This window comes from Neofelis nebulosa, chromosome 7 (genome assembly GCF_028018385.1).
Source record: "Neofelis nebulosa isolate mNeoNeb1 chromosome 7, mNeoNeb1.pri, whole genome shotgun sequence".
NCBI lineage: Eukaryota > Metazoa > Chordata > Mammalia > Carnivora > Felidae > Neofelis > Neofelis nebulosa.
Window position 1 is genome coordinate 134,373,939 of NC_080788.1, and position 18,385 is coordinate 134,392,323.

At 40.4% G+C, this 18,385-nt stretch overlaps 1 protein-coding gene across 5 annotated transcripts in view; it reads right to left on the reverse strand.

Moving 5' to 3' along the window:
• EFCAB11 (EF-hand calcium binding domain 11) overlaps positions 1-18,385 on the reverse strand; it is a 160,060-nt gene that overhangs the window by 76,341 nt on the left and 65,334 nt on the right. The window contains exon 6 of one of the 5 annotated variants that reach the window (XM_058739988.1): positions 5,168-6,467. The exons of the other annotated variants lie outside the window; for them this stretch is intronic. Within the exon in view, the coding sequence (XP_058595971.1) occupies positions 6,413-6,467 (55 nt within the window). The 3' untranslated portion in view covers positions 5,168-6,412. Of the gene's footprint in view, positions 1-5,167; positions 6,468-18,385 lie in introns of those variants that run through there. 5 annotated transcript variants of the gene reach the window in all.

Here is an 18,385-nt window from a genome sequence, read left to right on the forward strand (position 1 = left end):
TTGTCCTTACCACACCACTTCCGATCACTGTGTCTTACGGCACTCTGATTTCCATCAGAATGGAAAAGTCTGTACACTCACAGGATATTATTAGAATTAGCAAATTAAAGGACAAGGCTCTGGCATTGCTAAAGCACAAGTTTTACAAGACCTAGTTTGCATTCTGGTGAGGAGAACATGAAAAGTCACCTCGTCTATCCCAAAGCTGTGCTTCGGGGCGCCTGGGCAGCTCAGTGGCTTGAGCGTCCGACTTTGGCTTAGGTCATGATCTCACGGTCTATCAGTTCGAGCCCCACATTGGGCTCTGTGCTGCCAGCTCAGAGCCTGGAGCCTGCTTCGGGTTCTGTGGCTCCCTCTCTCTCTGCCGCTCCCCTACCCGTGCTCTGTCTCTCACTCTCAAAAAAAGAAATCAACATTAAAAGAAATTTTTTTTTAAAAGAGTCAGATGTCAAAGCTCTGCTTCGATATAGAATAGGGGGGATGATAACAGCCACCACAGGTTGATGTACAGAATAAATGAAACAAAGTGCCAACAGCATTTGGTCTATAGTAGGCGATAAAAATATTTAGCTAGTATGATGACAAGATCCTAAAGGTGACCTCACAAAGAAATCAGTGTCTTGACCCTCAAGGTCAGCCAGACCAAGGAGTGTGCAGTCCTCACACATGTGGTAAGGGATGAGGCTCCCAGAAGCCTCGTTGTAGACGAAGCTGTCAGCAAGGCGCTGCACTCATTCTCGGAAGACACCGGAGGCACAAAATTCTCCTTAGAGTTTGGCCTCCTGAGCAGGTTCAAAGAACTCTTCTCTGTCCTGACTCTATAGCAGACAGAATTTGGAAGGGAAATAAGACAGGCTTCCCCAATCCCCAAGGACAGAGATGTTGGTAGAGTACACATATTTTCCCAATTTCTCAAATGCCTGGGCAATGTCCCCTCAGCACTATAAATATAGAAAGCACCCACAAGCCGTTTTTAGGAATGATGAAAATGAACTGTATCTAGAATTAGACCTCAAACTAAAATAATTTCTAATTAGTCTTAGCTTAAGCAAATATGCGAGCACTTAATCTGCAACGCAACCGTCCCTCTTTACCCACGGGGGACACGTTCCAAGACCCCAACGGGTGTCTAAATCGGTAGGTAATACCAAACCCTATGCACACTGTTTTTTTCCTACACGTACATACCTATGATAAGGTTTAATTTATAAAGCAGGCACAGTAAGAGATTACAGGCATACCTCGGACATGTTGTGGGTTTGGTTCCAAACCACCGCCATAAAGCCAGTATCACAATAAAGCAAGTGAAATGAACTCTGGTTTCCCAGTACACATAAAAGTTACACGTGTACTCTACTTGTAGTCTGTTAAGGGTGCAATAGCATTATGTCTAAAAAACAACAACAACAACAACACAAAAAGCCCAATGTCTACACCTTAATTTTAAAATGCCTTACTGCTAAAAATGCTAACCATCAACTGAGCTTTCCGCAAGTTGTAATCACAGATTACAGATCTCTACAGCAGTAATAATGGAAAAGTTTGAAATAGCACGAGAATTACCAAAACAAAGTGAGCAAATGCCGTTGGAAAAATGGCGCCAATAGACGTGCTTGATCCAGGGTTGCCACAAACCTTCAATTTATTAAAGAAAAAAAAAAAAACCAATACCTGCAAAGTGCAATAAAGCAAGGTGCGATAAAATGGGGTATGTCAGTAGCAACAATAACTAATAATATAGAAAATTAAAACGTTGTAATGAAAGTTAGGTGAATGTGGTCTCTCTCTCAAAATACCTTATTGTGCTGTAATGGATCTTCTTGTGATGATGTGAGAGGACAAAATGCGTACGTGAGGAGGGGAGGGGGGTGAAGGACACAGGCGCCGAGATGTAGTGTGAGGCTGCTACTGACCTTCTGAAGACACATCAGGAGGACCATCTGCCTCTGGACTCCGGGGGAGTGTTGGTAACTAAGACCGCAGACAGTGAATACGCGGCTAAGGGGGGCCACTGTAATCTCAGGACCTATCTATTATCCAAAAAGGTAAAAAAAACATTGAACCTCTCCAGAATTTCTCCCACTACGGTATGTAGATACACCCTTTTCCTGTTGGATGCTGTAGGGATCTTATGGGAAGACATTAACCTCCACCCTACAAATATCCACACAGAAATCTAACAGCTGTTACGTAATCCATAGAAATCCAGTAATTCTAATTACAAACTCAGCGTATTGCCAAAATGTACCATGTAATTCTTGGAACAAAGAGTAAATATATGTGACAAATAACTGCCTTATGAAGCACGATAATAAAACCCAAACGTGCAAACTCATCCCCAACTTAACTAGAAAATGACCAACGTTACTGTAGCTACCTGTGAGGTGCTTCCTGATCTCAGCCCTGTGCCTCACCTTCCGAAGAAACTGCTCTCCTGAATTTTGCATGTATCATTACCTTGTTTTTCAAAATAACTATTTTCCAAATAGGGACCTCTAAATATATGTCAATTAGTTGGCTAAACAATGCAAAAACTTTGAGACCTTATCTCCCAATGGATCTACGTTTGCACCATAGAATGCAAGAGAAGCCGAGCCATAATATGGCTTGGCTGTTGCCATTCTTCCTTAACAGGCATTATGTGCCCTGCTCCTTATCTCCCAAGAGAATGAGCCAAAGTTCTAAGGCCACTTACTCTTGGCCTCTGCCTAGAGCACTCACAAATTTCCCTTCATTCTCACTCAGTCTATGTAGGTGTTGTCTGAAAAAGGAGTAGAACTTTCTGCCCACCCAATACGAATCTTTGCATCAGTCATTACTACCGAGCAGACTCAAGGCGGCCCACCATATTGGTGGGACGTCCTCTTGCCCAGAAGAGAGTCAGCAGCAACCCAGACACTGTCTCCATAACTGTACTGCCACCGCCTCCCCAGTCCTCTTCGTTAACAAGTTACAAAGCAGAGGATCATTATTGCCTGGTTGCCCGTCTAATTTGGTCAACACATTGCTACTAACTCCCATGGACTTTCTTCAACTCCCATTAGAGACCATCATTTCCTCCTCCTTCTTCCAGAAAGCCACATCACAGTCAGCATCCCAAACCATTAAACTGTTGATCAAACTGTTAAAAATTGTGAAGGGCCTGGGAATTCAGCCTCCCTGCAAGCTAGCAAGGTAGCCTTGCCACAGATTCATGGATGCTGGCAGCGGACCCATGATTACTGGCTCACAGACAAAGGACTCCATTACCTATGGCACCAAGCAGCACGGGGGTCAGCACATTTGTGTCGGTTCCCTTTACCCCGAGTCCTATGGGATGATGCAGATGGGCCCAGATGGGTGCCTACACATATGGAGGGCTGCATTACGGAAGGGGAAGCCTGAGTTGAGGGAGCCCGTTTCTTTTTAAATGGTTGATAAGCATGCCTACCTTTTGTTCTGGAGGAAGACCCTGACTCTATCTTCTAAGCCTGTTCACTATCCAAACACCTTTGAAAAGATATTCTGGAAAAAGGAAAGTCAGTGCCTCACTCGCAAGATGTTTCTTTCCTTCTTTTTTTTTTTTAACGTTTATTTATTTTTGAGACAGAGAGAGACAGAGCATGAATGGGGGAGGGTCAGAGAGAGAGGGAGACACAGAATCTGAAACAGGCTCCAGGCTCTGAGCTGTCAGCACAGAGCCCGACGCGGGGCTCGAACTCACGGACCGCAAGATCATGACCTGAGCCGAAGTCGGACACCCGACCGACTGAACCACCCAGGCGCCCCACTCGCAAGATGTTTCAAAACAAGAGAGGTCCACTGAGAATAGTCTCTCATTATCTGTTATGCTTTAAAATTGTTCTTTAAGAGTTTTATTATATGATGGTTTTAAATTCTATCTTGAGCCCAGAAATGGCAGTCCTGTTCATAAAGCCTCTTGGAGGAATGTGTGTCTGTGTGCAGCGAAGGGTTCCCCCCAAAGGGGTGTGTTTATTAGGGTTGACAAATACGAGGTTTATAGGTTCAGGCATTCAGAAGTTTGGAAGGAATCATTCTGTTTTTTCCTCTATTAGGCCAGAATAATGATTTTTCTCTGTAATATTAGCTTGCAGTTTAATCAAGAGTTCTAAAAGACATAAAGCTCTGCTGTAAGACCGAACCATAAAAATAGCGGAAGCTCTAGGAGTGGCTGCATGGCCAGCGGGCCTCCTTGATAGGATGGAAGCTCACCATTGCAGTGAAGCCACTACCGTGCATTATCCTACAATTTGCACTTTTTCCTCCCAAATCTGCCAGTTTTCCCATGTTACTAATGTACTGACCTCTTCTTTACATTACCCTGTAACTTATACCTTTTCTTTAAGTCCACCATATTCCTTGCATTACTAACGGACTGACCTCCCCTTTATGTTACCCTGCAATGTCCACCTGTTCCCCCTGACTCCATCAGATTTTTCACGTCACTCCTAATGTACTGACATCTCCCAATGTGTACTGCATTTCTTGCAATTTGTGCTCATATTTTCAGAAAAGCTGGGGGAACGCTGCATTGTTACTGAGTGTCTAGAGCTAAAGGACAGAGGCTGCTGAGAGGGAGTGCGCTGAACTTCACCACAACCCTTTGGATGGCGCTCCAGATTTAGGAAGGCGTCAGGAAGTGATTAAGTACGATGAGGGTCCTGAGCTGATGGCTAAGTACATGATGAAAAGGAAGACGAAAGTTTCCTAATCTGTCCTTTAGGAAAGCTCCGGGGGCTCTGCAGAATGAGAAAAGTCTATAACAACTAGCTTAATTTACATTTAACATATTCTTTTTTATTACATTCATATGAAAGAGATGCTTTTTCATATATTAACATTTTCTCTCAGCTTGTGCTGTTGCTATTTGCCATATCTCCTCCAGGTTACTCTATGGCACCACTTCCTACAGAATGTGCTACCTGCATGGAGTCTTAAAGGAGTTGGAGGGGTGTCTGGGTGGCTCAGTCGGTTAAGCATCCAACTTTGGCTCACGTCGTAATCTCGTGGTTCGTGGGTTTGAGCCCCATGTTGGGCTCTGTGCTGACAGCTCAGAGCCTGAAGCCTGCTTTGGAATCCGTGTCTCCCTCTCTCTCTGCCCCTCCCCTGCTCATGCTCTGTCTGTCTCTCAAGAATAAATAAACATTAAAAAAAGAAAATTAAAAAAAAATGAGTTGGAGATGGCCAGAGGGAGGTAATTAAGAATATTCCAGATACAGAGTGCTACATGTGCAAAGGCAGAGGTGCAGGTCTAAAACCTTTAGAGAACTTTAAATATTTCAGAGTGGTTGGAGTACTATATGAATAGGACAGTGGCTGAACCAGATCATGGAAGAATGCCCTTTGAAGGAATCTAGAGGTTATTCTCTATGTAACTGGGAGCCATTAAAGAGTTTGAAGCAAAGAGACTCATGTGCTCACATCTGAAATCAGAACAATCTTTCTGATGGTGGTATGGAGGATATTTTAGAAGGGAAAGGATACTGGAAGTAGGGAAACTAATTAAGAGAGCACATATTAGCTTGTAAGGACATGATGAGGGCATGTGCTATGGGCTGAATTGTGTCCCCTAAAATTCATGTTGAAGTCCTCAATGTCAGTACCTCGGAACGTGACTCTGTTTGGAGATAGGATCTGTAAAGGGTTAATTAGTTTAAAGTGAGGTCATTAGGGTGGCTCTAATCCATTATGACTGGTATCCAGAGAAGAGGAAAATAGGACACAGACACACAAAGAGAAGACGAGGAGAAGACACACAGAGAAGACAGCTATTTGCAAGCCAAACACACAGGCCTCAGAAAAAAACCAACCCCGCTGATATCTTGATCTCAGACTTCCAGCCTCCAGAATGGTAAGAAGATAAATTTCGGTTGCTTACGCCACCCAGTCTGTGGCATTTGTTCCAGCAAGTGAGCACAGCATGGATCAAGGATGGTGAGGAGGAAAATAATCTGAGACAGACCTGGGTGGTAGAATAGACCAAGTCTGATGACCAGTTGGTTTTAAGTGGTCAAGGGAAGAAATTGATTTAGAGGACTCTGGAGTGGGTAACTGGATAGATGGTGATATTGTGAACCAAGAAGAGTAATACAAGACAAGATCAGCAGGTCTGAAGGGGAGGACAACAGAAAGCACTTAGAACATGTGGAGTTTGAGGGGTCGATGGAGACATCCAGAAAGAGAGATGTTTAGCAGTAGAGAAAGCTATAGGGCTGGAATTCAGAAAACAGGACTGTGATAAAGACATGGAGCTGGGGGGGTCTTCCACATGGAAGGGAAGACTGTGAATGAAATCTCCCAGAGGAAGGAGATTGGTAAAGGGGAAACAATTGGAAGGGTCATACAGGCAGACCCAAAGGTCCCATACAGCCACCAAAGGATACAGTAGGACCAAGTGCAGGAATGAGCACTGTCACATACCGGTGGAAAAGGATGTTCCAGGGAGGGCGTGGTCACCAGGGTGAAGGCTGAAAAGAGGTCAGAGATTAGAGAGTATTCCTTGAATTTGGTAATTAGGAGATTACTGGTGAACTCTGCAAAGTCATTCAGCAGAGCTCTCAGAGGTGGAAGCCACGCTGTACTGAGTTGAGCAATGAAGAGACTGGGGAAATGAACACAGCAAGCACAGATCACCCTTGGCTGAGTTGGAGCTGGAGGTAATGCCGGCTCCAGAGGGGGTCCTATTATTACCAGTAGCAGTGGTGCTGGTGCTGCAGAAAGGGAGGGAGTGGAGCCACTGAGCAAATGGGGGCTGCAGAGGTCATACACGAAGGTCAGAGGGTGCTGGGCCTCTCTGACATGTTATCTCTCCAAGACTTCCGGTGTCATCCTTACAATGAGTTGCTCCTGCTCCTGTTTGGGGTGGCTGATTTGAATGAGAGCAAATTCCTTTTCAAAGAGTGTTTATGGGTGGAGGTAGCCCGCTGGTGGATCATTCCACACAGGCTACTCTGCAGGGTGAGGGAGATCACAGCCATCCGATGTTGTGAAGGGGTAAGCTGGGTCAGAGGAAAAGAAGAGAGGGACGGTAAATCACAAAGGAGGTGGAGAGGAACTTTATCCCCTAGCGGTGTCGCCCCTCATGGCCAAAACTGGGTGAATTCTAGTTGTTCTCTGTGCGTTTACTCTCCCACGACGCTGCAAATTCCTTGTCTGCAGTGACCTGCCATTGTTGTAGCCTCTGTCACCCGCACAACGCCAGGCATTTAGAGGGAGCGTGACCCACCCGGAATGGAAGTGCCACCACGGCTGTGTAGAGATCGGGGCCCTGGGTCTTCACCCCCTGATACCCAGGTTCTGCTCGCAAGGAAAGAAAGAGCCCGGTGAGCATCCACAGTGCACGTCTACACCCTCTAACGAGGCTGAGCTAGGTCAGGAAAGGCTGTGTGACTGAAGGGTCAGAGACCAGCTCTTCAGGGAGGTGACCAAAACTCTCTTTGAGCGAAGTCAAAGTTACATCCGGGGAAATAAGGTAACGAGGCCAAGAAGAGGGTTTTAAAGGGCAGAGTAAAGTAAACTGGGTGGAGACAGGATTTAATACACAAAACCTGAAAACAATTCAGAACCAGGTGGCTATGAAATGTTTGTTTGGGCTTAAGGTGCATATTATCTGATTCCTTTGCTTCTCAGCACACCTTTCCCACAATTTAAAAATCTCTCAAATTGTGATGCACTTTACAATCATTGGTATCTTAGCATTGTGTCATGGTTTAATGGGCAGAATTTCTTCTTTCATTAGGGGTACATAATATGATGGTGCCCGAGAATCAATGTGTCTCCGACTTAATGATACGGTATTTTACTCTATGAAAGGGTATAGCAGTTGTTTTGATCTGCTGCTGTAATTAGAAGTACTCAGCTTCAGCAATGGGTAAATTTTGAGTACTAGCTGAAAAACAGAGTGTCTCAAAAGGCACCCCTTCATGTATTAAGACATTGAGGAACTGTTTTGAGAGCCGACTGTGCACTTTAATTTACCACTCTCCAAACAGTGAGCAGTAAGGACTCTAATTGGCAGAAAGGGCTGTTATGCTATACCATGAGTGATGACATTCAGGTCCCAAAACCCAATAATAAAAAGAGCCTGATTATTGCCATTTTTTTTGTGCAATCGTTTGTATGTCTGTAATTAAGTCTGTGCCTTCTCTCCAACACTGTGGAATGCTGATCACTTCCTTCATGGGTGGGGAAGAAAAAGCCTGGAGAGTCTGCTCTTTCAAAAGTCAGAAGACACATTTTAGCTTGCAGTTGGGACAGACTAGAAGATAGCTCTGAAGAATACTTTGAGACAGTATCTTCCACCAGATGAACCCTGTGGTAACTGTGGTCTTTGAGTTTGTATTGCTTTCAGTGTTTACAGGTCAAATCTAAATTTATATATTGGAAATGTGTTCTATTTTCCCTACCGAATATGGGATGAATTGATTTATTTGCTTATTTTTAAATGCGTCTACTGGCCTTTAGAAGCTATTATTTACATAAAGGTACTTTTGAACTTTACAAACATGTTGGAGGCTACCTACTGTCCAAATATTTTAAATAAGGTATTAGATATGTACAAAGCAACATCCGTATCTGAAATAATAAAATGAAAGACAGGAATCATTGCCAAATGCCTTCCTAAATAATATTTTTGAAATAATCATTTTCACAGATCAGCTTTTGTCGTACTAAATTAAGATATACTTTCTTAAAATATTAAACCATATGAATATCTAAATGTATTTTCAATGTTTTATAGAAAGAATATGGAGTATATTTTTGGTGGCAATCAATACATCTATATTGGGCAGTTATTTTAATGGTTATTACCATTCAGTGTCTAACTTTATTTTTTTTAGCTGACCCAAGAGACAATTAACAAATGTGAGTATTTATCTTAACCTTTTTTGAGGTCTGAATTCACTTTTCATCTTGGCTTTTCTCATTTTCATCTTGTACCTGATTACTTCACAAGGCGTATGCCTCTTTTCTTTCCTTAATTGCTTTTTGTACTTCCTTCTTCATTCTGTTTTTCAATTGCTTGTTGCTAAGCGATGCACACAACAGTAGGATATACATTCATTACCTTTGAACATGGCCCACTTGGTATTATTTTCCTCTACTCCTTTACCTCATTTGAATTGACCTCAACTGCACTTTCTGCTTTCTTTTGACCTTTCTTTTTGCCAAAACACCCATCTTCCTGTCCTTTGATCATGACTCAGGGGCTAGTGTATTCAATACTTACCCCCATTTTGTCTATGCTCTATTGTTTTTGTTAAGCTCTGGTGGCCAGACTCACTTCACAGGACTATTTCTCTTTGTTAGTCTCTCCTTTTTGTCTTACTACTTTCATTTGTATTTAAAGACATTAGAAAGACACCACTTCTTTGATGAAATTTAGGTCATTTCTTATTATTTTCCTTTGATCACTTCTGTTGTTTCGGATGTCGGTTCGTCTCAGTACCCCGGCACCTGTTACTCTCTTATAATATCAATTATGGTATAATCTGATAAAACCACATCACTTACTCAACGTAAATTTGTTCAATTTTGCAATGACCTATAATGTATTTAATTTATTTAGCCACGGTAAACTGCCAAAAAAAAAAAAGCTCCCCCCGCCCAAACCAAGCAACAAAAAAACCCGAACACCTCAATTAGTTACAAACACGTACCATGATTTTCTTTTTACGTACATGTCTGAATAAATATTTTTGAAGAATGCAGAGTATGCGTCACCTTTACCAAATGAGGCTAACTTATACTGGTGGCCTCATACGGACTCTTGTTCCTATTATTATTGTTAGAGACCATTATTTCTTTAAAAATATTTTTTAATGTTATTTATTTTTGAGAGAGAGAGAGAGAGAGAGGGAACACGCACACAAGCGGGGGAGGGGCAGAGAGAGAGAGAGAGAGGGAGACACAGAATCTGAAGCAGGTTCCAGGCTCTGAGCTGTCAGCACAGAGCCCGACGCGGGGCTCGAACTCACGAACCATGAGATCATGACCTGAACTGAAGTCAGATACTCAACTGAGTGAGCCACCCAGGCACCCCAACAATTTCTTTTCTTTTATTTATTTATTTATTTATTTATTTATTAGCATTTTTTTAATGTTTATTTATTTCTGAGACAAAGACAGAGCATGAGTGGGGAGGGGCAGAGAGGGAGGGAGACACAGAATCTGAAACAGGCTCCAGGCTCAGAGCTGTCAGCACAGAGCCCGACGCGGGGCTCGAACTCACGAACCATGAGATCACGACCTGAACCGAAGTCAGATACTCAACTGAGTGAGCCACCCAGGCGCCCCAACAATTTCTTTTCTTTCTTTTCTTTTCTATTTATTTATTAGTATTTTTTTAATGTTTATTTATTTCTGAGACAAAGATGGAGCATGAGTGGGGAGGGGCAGAGGGGGAGGGAGACACAGAATCTGAAACAGGCTCCAGGCTCAGAGCTGTCAGCACAGAGCCTGACGCAGGGCCTCGAGCTCACAGACTGTGAGATCATGACCTGAGCCAAAGTCGGTTGCTCAACCGACTGAGTCAATGCAGGTGCCCCTGACAGTGATTTCTAAGAAGGATGTGGATGGGTTTATGATTCAGAGTTCCCTAATATTCAGCTTGACTCAATCTGGCCATAACCTTATAACGCCTTGCTATTCTAATTCTAAAATATTTTTTTCCAATGTTTATTTACGTTTGAGAGAGAGAGGGTGCAAGCTGGAGAGGAGCAGAGAAAGGGAAGCAGAGGCTCTGAAGCAGGCTCCAGGCTCTGAGTTGTCAGAGCCCGACGTGAGGCTTGAACTCATCAACTGTGAGATCATGACCTGAGCCGAAGTCCGACACTTAACTGACTGAGCCACCCAGGCGACCCTTGCTGTTCTAATTCTGAAAAGAGACAAGTGATACTTCTTTTCCTATTATGACACGGGGATGTCACAGAGTTACAGAAGAGCTTTAAACAAGATTCAATATATACAAACTCCCTGGAACAAACTTGTTCTATCAGAAATGTCAGACATGTGTATGGGTATACAGGTTACTACTGGTCTATTCTGTTTCACATCTGGCCTATTAATAATCATTTTTATTTCTGTTTATTCTAAATTTTGCAAGTATATCTTTCTTAATATTTATTGTAGGACTCCTTTCTCTTGAATGCTGGATTGCATAACCAAATGAAAGAACTCAAATTATTAACCGACCTCATAATCAAAGGATCTCATATTTCAAATTGATCCTAAACTGAGAATTTACTTCCACTTTTTTCTTTTGAAGGTGGTTTATAAGTTGAAAAATGATAATAAAAACTAAATAATAAAATGGAAAAAAATGTTAACTACTTAAAAGGAAACAAATGATAGAAACATGCCAGCTATAACTATCTATAAACTCTATGGCTTACTGAGAGGCAGTTAGTGTAGTTATTAAGAGAACAGGCTTGGGGATTAGTCAGCTTGGTTATCTTTGCTATTTCACTAAAATGAAACAAGTATTACTTATGAGGCAATAGAACACAGTAGTTAAGAATGTAAGCTTGAAAATTTACACAATGAGTTAAGAACAGTCAAGACAATTCCAAAGAAATTACGAAGCTCTAAAAGTTATGCTACCAGATTATCAAGACTTATTAAAAAGGTATATAATTAGGAGAGTGTGCTATTGGCAAGAGGACAAACAGACCAGTGTAAAATAACAAAGGCCTGGGAAGGGCTAATGTTACAGTCTCTAAAGTCCAAAGGCTGTCTAGAAGCAGAAACTTTTCTTGGAGGACCTGAGTCTTTTTTCTTATGTTCCTCAAGTGATTAGATAAGGCCCACTCACATTATAAAGGGTAATCTGCTTTACTCAAAGTCTAATGATTTAAACGTTTTTTTTATTTTTTAATTTTATTTTTTTATTTTGAGAGAGAGAGAGGGAGAGAGCACATGAGCAGGAGAAAGGGGCAGAGGAAGAGGGAGAGGGAGAATCTTAAGCAGGCCCCACTCTCAGTGTGGAGCCTGACACAGGGCTCAATCCCAAGACCCTGGGATCATGACCTGAGCCAAAATCAAGAGTCAGATGCTAAGTCAAAAGAGCCACCCAGGTGACCCTGTAAAGATTTAAATGGTAATCACATCTTACAAATATCTTTGCAGCAATATCTGGACTGCTGTTTGATCAAAAACTGGGAAGTATGGCCTAGCCAAGTTCAAACCATCACTCTTGGCATTAGGCAAAGATTTCTAAAATCTAAAACCAAAAAAAAAAAAAAAAAAATCATGAATCAGTTGAAAATTGATAACTTGGACTTCCAAATAAAAGACTTCTGTCTTTTAGGGATACCCGGGTGGCTTCAGGGACACAAAAATAAAAGTCATAGACTGAGCCTGTATCTGGCATATGTTAAAATCTCTTACAACTTAGTACTTAAAATTTTCTTTTAAATATGGGCAAAAGATTTGAACATCTACTTCACTACAAGAGATATGGATGGCCAACAAAAACAAGAAAAATTGTTTAAGTCATGAGGGAAGTGTAAATTAAGAGTACACAGAGATACCACTATACCTCTATTAGAAATGGCTAAAAAACAAAACAAAATAAAAAATTAACAATGCCAAGTGCCAGCAACAATGAACAACTGGCAATCTTATATCTCGCTAGTAAGAATACAAAATGCTTTGCCAGTCTCTTATAAAATTAAAACATAAACCTATCACGTGACTCAGAAACGGCCTTAGTTAACCCCAAAGAAACGAAGACAACCATCCAAACAAAAACTGGAACGCAAATGTTCATAGCAGCATTTTTCATAAATGCCCCAAACTGGAAACGACCCAGTGTCAAACTGTAGTAGAATTCATACAATAGCACGTGACTCAGCAATTACGGGGAACTAACCACTGACACATGCGACGACAGGGGTGAAGTTCAAACGCATTATGTGAAGTGAGAGAAACCAATACAAGAGAGGACTGTGCGACTCCATTTATGTGACAGTCTGGAAAAGGCAATAACACAAGGATGGAAATAAGATTGGTGGTGCCAGAGTTTGGGAGGAGAGGTAGGGAACTCAAAGGAATAGAAAAATTTCATATGCCGATTGTGGGGCTGGTTACACAGCTATATATATATTTGTCAAAACTCATATGACTGTACACCTATTAATATAATTCTATGATATGTAAATTATACCTTAAGAAGCCTCATTTTTAAAAATTAGAAGTGAAAGAGAACTAAAGCAATGAAAAAAATTTACATTAGGGTAAAATTTAGTGGGAGAAAAAAATAGAAACAGGAGTTCAAAAAGAAGAACCTAAATCTTCACATTGTTAAAGAAGAATCTGTTCACATCATTTTAAATGTTTGTTCACACATTTTTGAGGGAAAAGTGATGAGTTTCAAATCACAATGATACTTAGATTCCACTGGATACACTTAAGGGTGATACAACAGTTTTATTTTGAAATGTCAGTATTTACAATACACTGGAAGTTATATGCTTGGCAAACATTTAAAAAGTTTTGGCTATCAATCTTAAAAATGAACAAGGAAGTACACTGTTTTTAAGAATTCATTTAGAGAAATACAAAGACCACCACCCTAGGCCACGCCAGAGATGGTTTACAGGTGTGACAACATATTGAGCCCCAAAGCCTCTTCTTGGGCAGGCAGGCAGTCTGCCTTCAGTCAAAAGCAACTTGTCTACATAAATGTGTTTTATAAATACTCTTATTGTCTATGAGGGCAATAAGGTGAAAAAGATTGTAAAGCACTGCCCTTGAGAAATTCTTCCACATGTGAGTAAGTGGAAAGGTAAAGAACGCTAAACTGTAGCATTTAGTTGAAATAGCGAATCACTAAAAACAGTATCAGTGTCCATCCATAGGAAAGTGTATAAATAAAATGTAGAATTATCTTTCAGTGAGGTTTTATATAGCAATGAAAATGCATGAACTCCAAGGGCTACATGTATTATTGACGAATCTCAAAAACTTAATGTTGGGTGAAAAAATCAAGATCTTGGCTATGAACAACAATACAATGCCATGTATGTAACACTGGAAAACATGCAAAACAAGATAACATATTGTTTACGGATAAATATCTATGCAGTTGTATTAAACATGTACAAGATTGATAAATACCAAAATATAGAGTATCACAGTTCACTTTAGAGAGAAAGGGTAAAGAATCAGGGAAGGATGCATAGGGATTTTCAACTCTACATGTACAATTTTATTTCTTTTAGAAATCTGAAGTAAACATGGCAAATGTTAAGACTGGATAAAGCTAGGTGGCTGACGCACAAGAGTTACACTGCATTACTATCTATACCTTTCTGTGTTTAATATGTTTATAATGAGCACACACAAAAAATGAAAGCATGCACTTGGTAACTTGAAATTTGGTAGGAGTCCCAGTTTAAAATAGATTTGACAATTTATGACAAATACACAATCCTCAGAGCCCAAAGCATCAGAAAACTTAACCAAGCCTACAAATGAAATAGAACCATTATTTATTTTTTCATTAGTTGCTTATTGGAACCCAAATCCAACGTCAGTCTGGATACCCTTTTTGAGTTCTAAGAAACCCAAAGAAAATCTTACATGTTTGAATGATAAAGATCATATATCATATCTAACATAAATAACTTATTTTTGTTGTTGTTTTTAAACCATTTTATTTATTTTTTTAAATTACATCCAAGTTAGTTACTATATAGCGCAACAATGATTTTAGAAGTAGATTTCTTAATGCCCCTTACCCATTTAGCCCATCCCCCTTCCCCACAATCCCTCCAGTAACCCTCTGTTTGTTCTCCATATTTATGAGTCTCTTATGCTTTGTCCCCCTCCCTGTTTTTATATTATTTTTGCTTCCCTTCCCTTTTGTTCATGTTTTGTCTCTTAAAGTCCTCATATGAGTGAAGTCATATGATTTTTGTCTTTCTCTGACTAATTTCACTTAGCATAACACCCTCCAGTTCTATTCATGTAGTTGCAAATGGCAAGATTTCATTCTTTTTGTATGTATATATATATATATACATATATATATATATGTATACCACATCTTCTTTGTCCATTCATCCATTGATGGACATCCATCGATGGCTTTTTCCATACTTTGGCTATTGTTGATAGTGCTGTTATAAACATTGGGGTGCATGTGCCCCTTTGAAACACCATACCTGTATCCCTTGGATAAATACCTAGTAGTACAATTGCGGGGTTGCAGGGTAGTTCTATTTTTAGTTTTTTGAGGAAACTCCATACTGTTTTCCAGAGTGGCTACACCAGTTTGCATTCCCACCAGCAATGCAAAAGAGATCCTCTCCGCATCCTCACCAATATCTGTTGTTGCCTGAGTTGTTAAGGTTAGCCATTCTGATAGGTGTGAGGTGGTATCTAATTGTGGTTTTGATTTGTATTTCCCTGATGATGAGTGATATTAAGCATTTTTTCATGTGTCGGTAGGCCATCTGGATGTCTTCTTTGGAGAAGTGTCTATTCATGTCTTTTGCCCATTTCTTCACTGGATTGTTTTTTTTTGGGTGTTGAGTTTGATAAGTTCTTTATACATTTTGGATACTAACCCTTTATCTGGTATGTCATTTACAAATACCTTCTCCCATTCTGTTGGTTGGTTGCCTTTTAGTTTTGCTGTTGGTTTCCTTCGCTCTGCAGAAGCTTTTTATTTTGATGAGGTCCCAATAGTTCATTTTTGCTTTTGTTTCCCTTGCTTCTGGAGAGGTGTTGAATAAAAAGTTGCTGCGGCCAAAGTCAAAGAGGTTTTTGCCTGCTTTCCCCTCGAGGATTTTGATGGCTTCCTGTCTTACATTGAGGTCTTTCATCCATTTTGAGTTTATTTTTGTGTATGGGGTAAGAAAGTGGTCCAGGCTCATTCTTCTGCATGTTGCTGTACAGTTTTCCCAGCACTATTTGCTGAAGAGACTGTCTTTATTCCACTGGATATTCTTTCCTGCTTTGTCAAAGATTAGTTGGGCATACGTTTGTGGGTCTGTTTCTGGGTTCTCTATTCTGTTCCATCGATCTGAGTGTCTGTTTTTGTGTCAGTACCATAGTGTCTTGATGATTACAGCTTTGTAACACAGCTTGAAGTCCGGGATTGTGATGCCTCCTGCTTTGGTTTTCTTTTTCAAGATTGCTTTGGCTATTTGGGGTATTTTCTGATTCCATACAAATTTTAGGATTGTTTGTTCTAACTCTGTGAAGAATGCTGGTGCTATTTTGATAGGTATTGCATTGAATATATAGATTTCTTTGGATAGTATTGACATTTTAACAATATTTGTTCTTCCTATCCAGGAGCATGGAATATTTTTCCTTTTGTGTGTGTGTGTCTTCTTCAATTTCTTCCATAAGCTTTCTGTCGTTTCCAGTGTATAGATTTTTAACCTCTTTGGTTAGATTTATTCCTAGGTGTTTTACGGTTTTTGGTGCTATTGTAAATGGAATCAATTCCTTAATTTCTCTTTCTGTTGCTTCACTGTTGGTGTATAGGAATGCAATCAATCTCTGTGTATTGATTTTATACCCTGCATCTTTGCTGAATTCATGGATCAGTTCTAGCAGTTTTTTGGTGGAATCTTTTGGGCTTTCCATATCAAGTATGTCATCTGTGAAGAGTGAAAGTTTGACCTCCTCTTGGCCAATCTGGATGCCTTTAATTTCTTTGTGTTGTCTGATTGCTGAGGCTAAGACTTCCAATACTATGTTGAATAACAGTGGTGAGAGTGGACATCCCTGTTATGTTCCTGACCTTAGGGGGGAAGCTCTCAGTTTTTCCCCATTGGGGATGATATTAGCGGTGGATCTTTCATATATGACTTTTATGATCTTGAGGTATGATCCTTCTATTCCTACTTTCTTGAAGGTTTTTGTCAAGAAAGGATGCTATATTTGGTCAAATGCTTTCTCTGCACCTATTGAAAGGATTATGTGGTTTTTGTCCCTTCCTTTCTTGATGTGATGAATCACATCGATTGTTTTGTGGATATTGAACCAGCCCTGCACCCCAGGTATAAATCCCACTTGGTCGTGATGAATAATTTTTTTAATGTATTGTTGGATCTGGTTGGCTAATATCTTGTTGAGGATTTTTGCATCCATGTTCATCAAGGAAATTGGTCTATAGTCCTCCTTTTTAGTGGGATCTTTGGTTTTGGAATCAAGGTAATGCTGGCTTCACAGAAAGAGTTTGGAAGTTTTCCTTCCATTTCTATTTTTTTTGGAACAGTTTCAAGAGAATAGGTGTTAACTCTTCCTTAAATGTTTGGTAGAATTCCCCTGTAAAGCCATCTGGCCCTGGACTCTTGTTTTTTTGGAGATTTTTGACTACTAATTCGATTTCTTTACTGGTTATGGGTACATAACTTATTTTTCTGTGGTTTTTAACAAATCCACTGATTCATTCAACAAGAACTAAGCCACCATGTGCTTTGTGCTAACTTGAACCTCCAGAGGTAATCAAGATAGAATAGATAACATCATTTTATATTCAACTGTGAGAAACAAACAATGAGAAGAGATAGTGTCAGAGATTGGTAAGTGCTGTGAATGCTATAACACCAGTAGTAGAGATTTAGTAGAGTGGTGAGGAGGGGAGGCAGAGCAAAGTCACTTTGGACAGGGAAGGCCTTTACTGTTGATGCAATGTTTAAATTTTTTTTAATGTTTATTTTATTTTTGAGAGAGACGGAGACAGAGCGTGAGCAGGGGAGGGGCAGAGAGAGAGAGGAAGACACAGAATCTGAAGCAGGTTCCAGGCTCTGAGCTGTCAGCACAGAGCCCGACGCGGGGCTCGAGCTCACTCAGAAACTGCGAGATCATGACCTGAGCCGAAGTTGGATGCTTAACTGACTGAGCCACCCAAGTGCTCCTGCTAATGCAATGTTTAAACAGGGAACCACAACTGCAAAGACCCGAATAGAAGGTAGCAAAGGTGTCTAGATGTCTGAGACCACATTAGCATTAACAAAATAGACATAAGCCTTCTAAGCCTATAGAAATAGAAGGACATTTATTATCATGCAGTAGTTTGCAAGTTTTACGATTCTTTTAAAAAAGTTAAAACTAGAAATAATTTGTTTCCTATCCATGAATATTTAAATAAGTTTCACAGCTCAGTCATATATCAACACTTCTGATGTGGTATTTAAGTGAAAACAATTATTACAGCATGATACTGAAATAGAATCACTGAAAATAAATAATAAGGAATCCTTAAGGTATTTACTGAATGACACTGGTAAAACTCAACCTTTTCCTAACATATGTACCAACCATTTAGAAAAGACAACAGGCTGTAAATATATTCTTGGGAACAGGTGTTATGGAATAAAACAAGCAGGCTTAGGCAGGGATCAAAAAAGCAGGTGATTCTGAA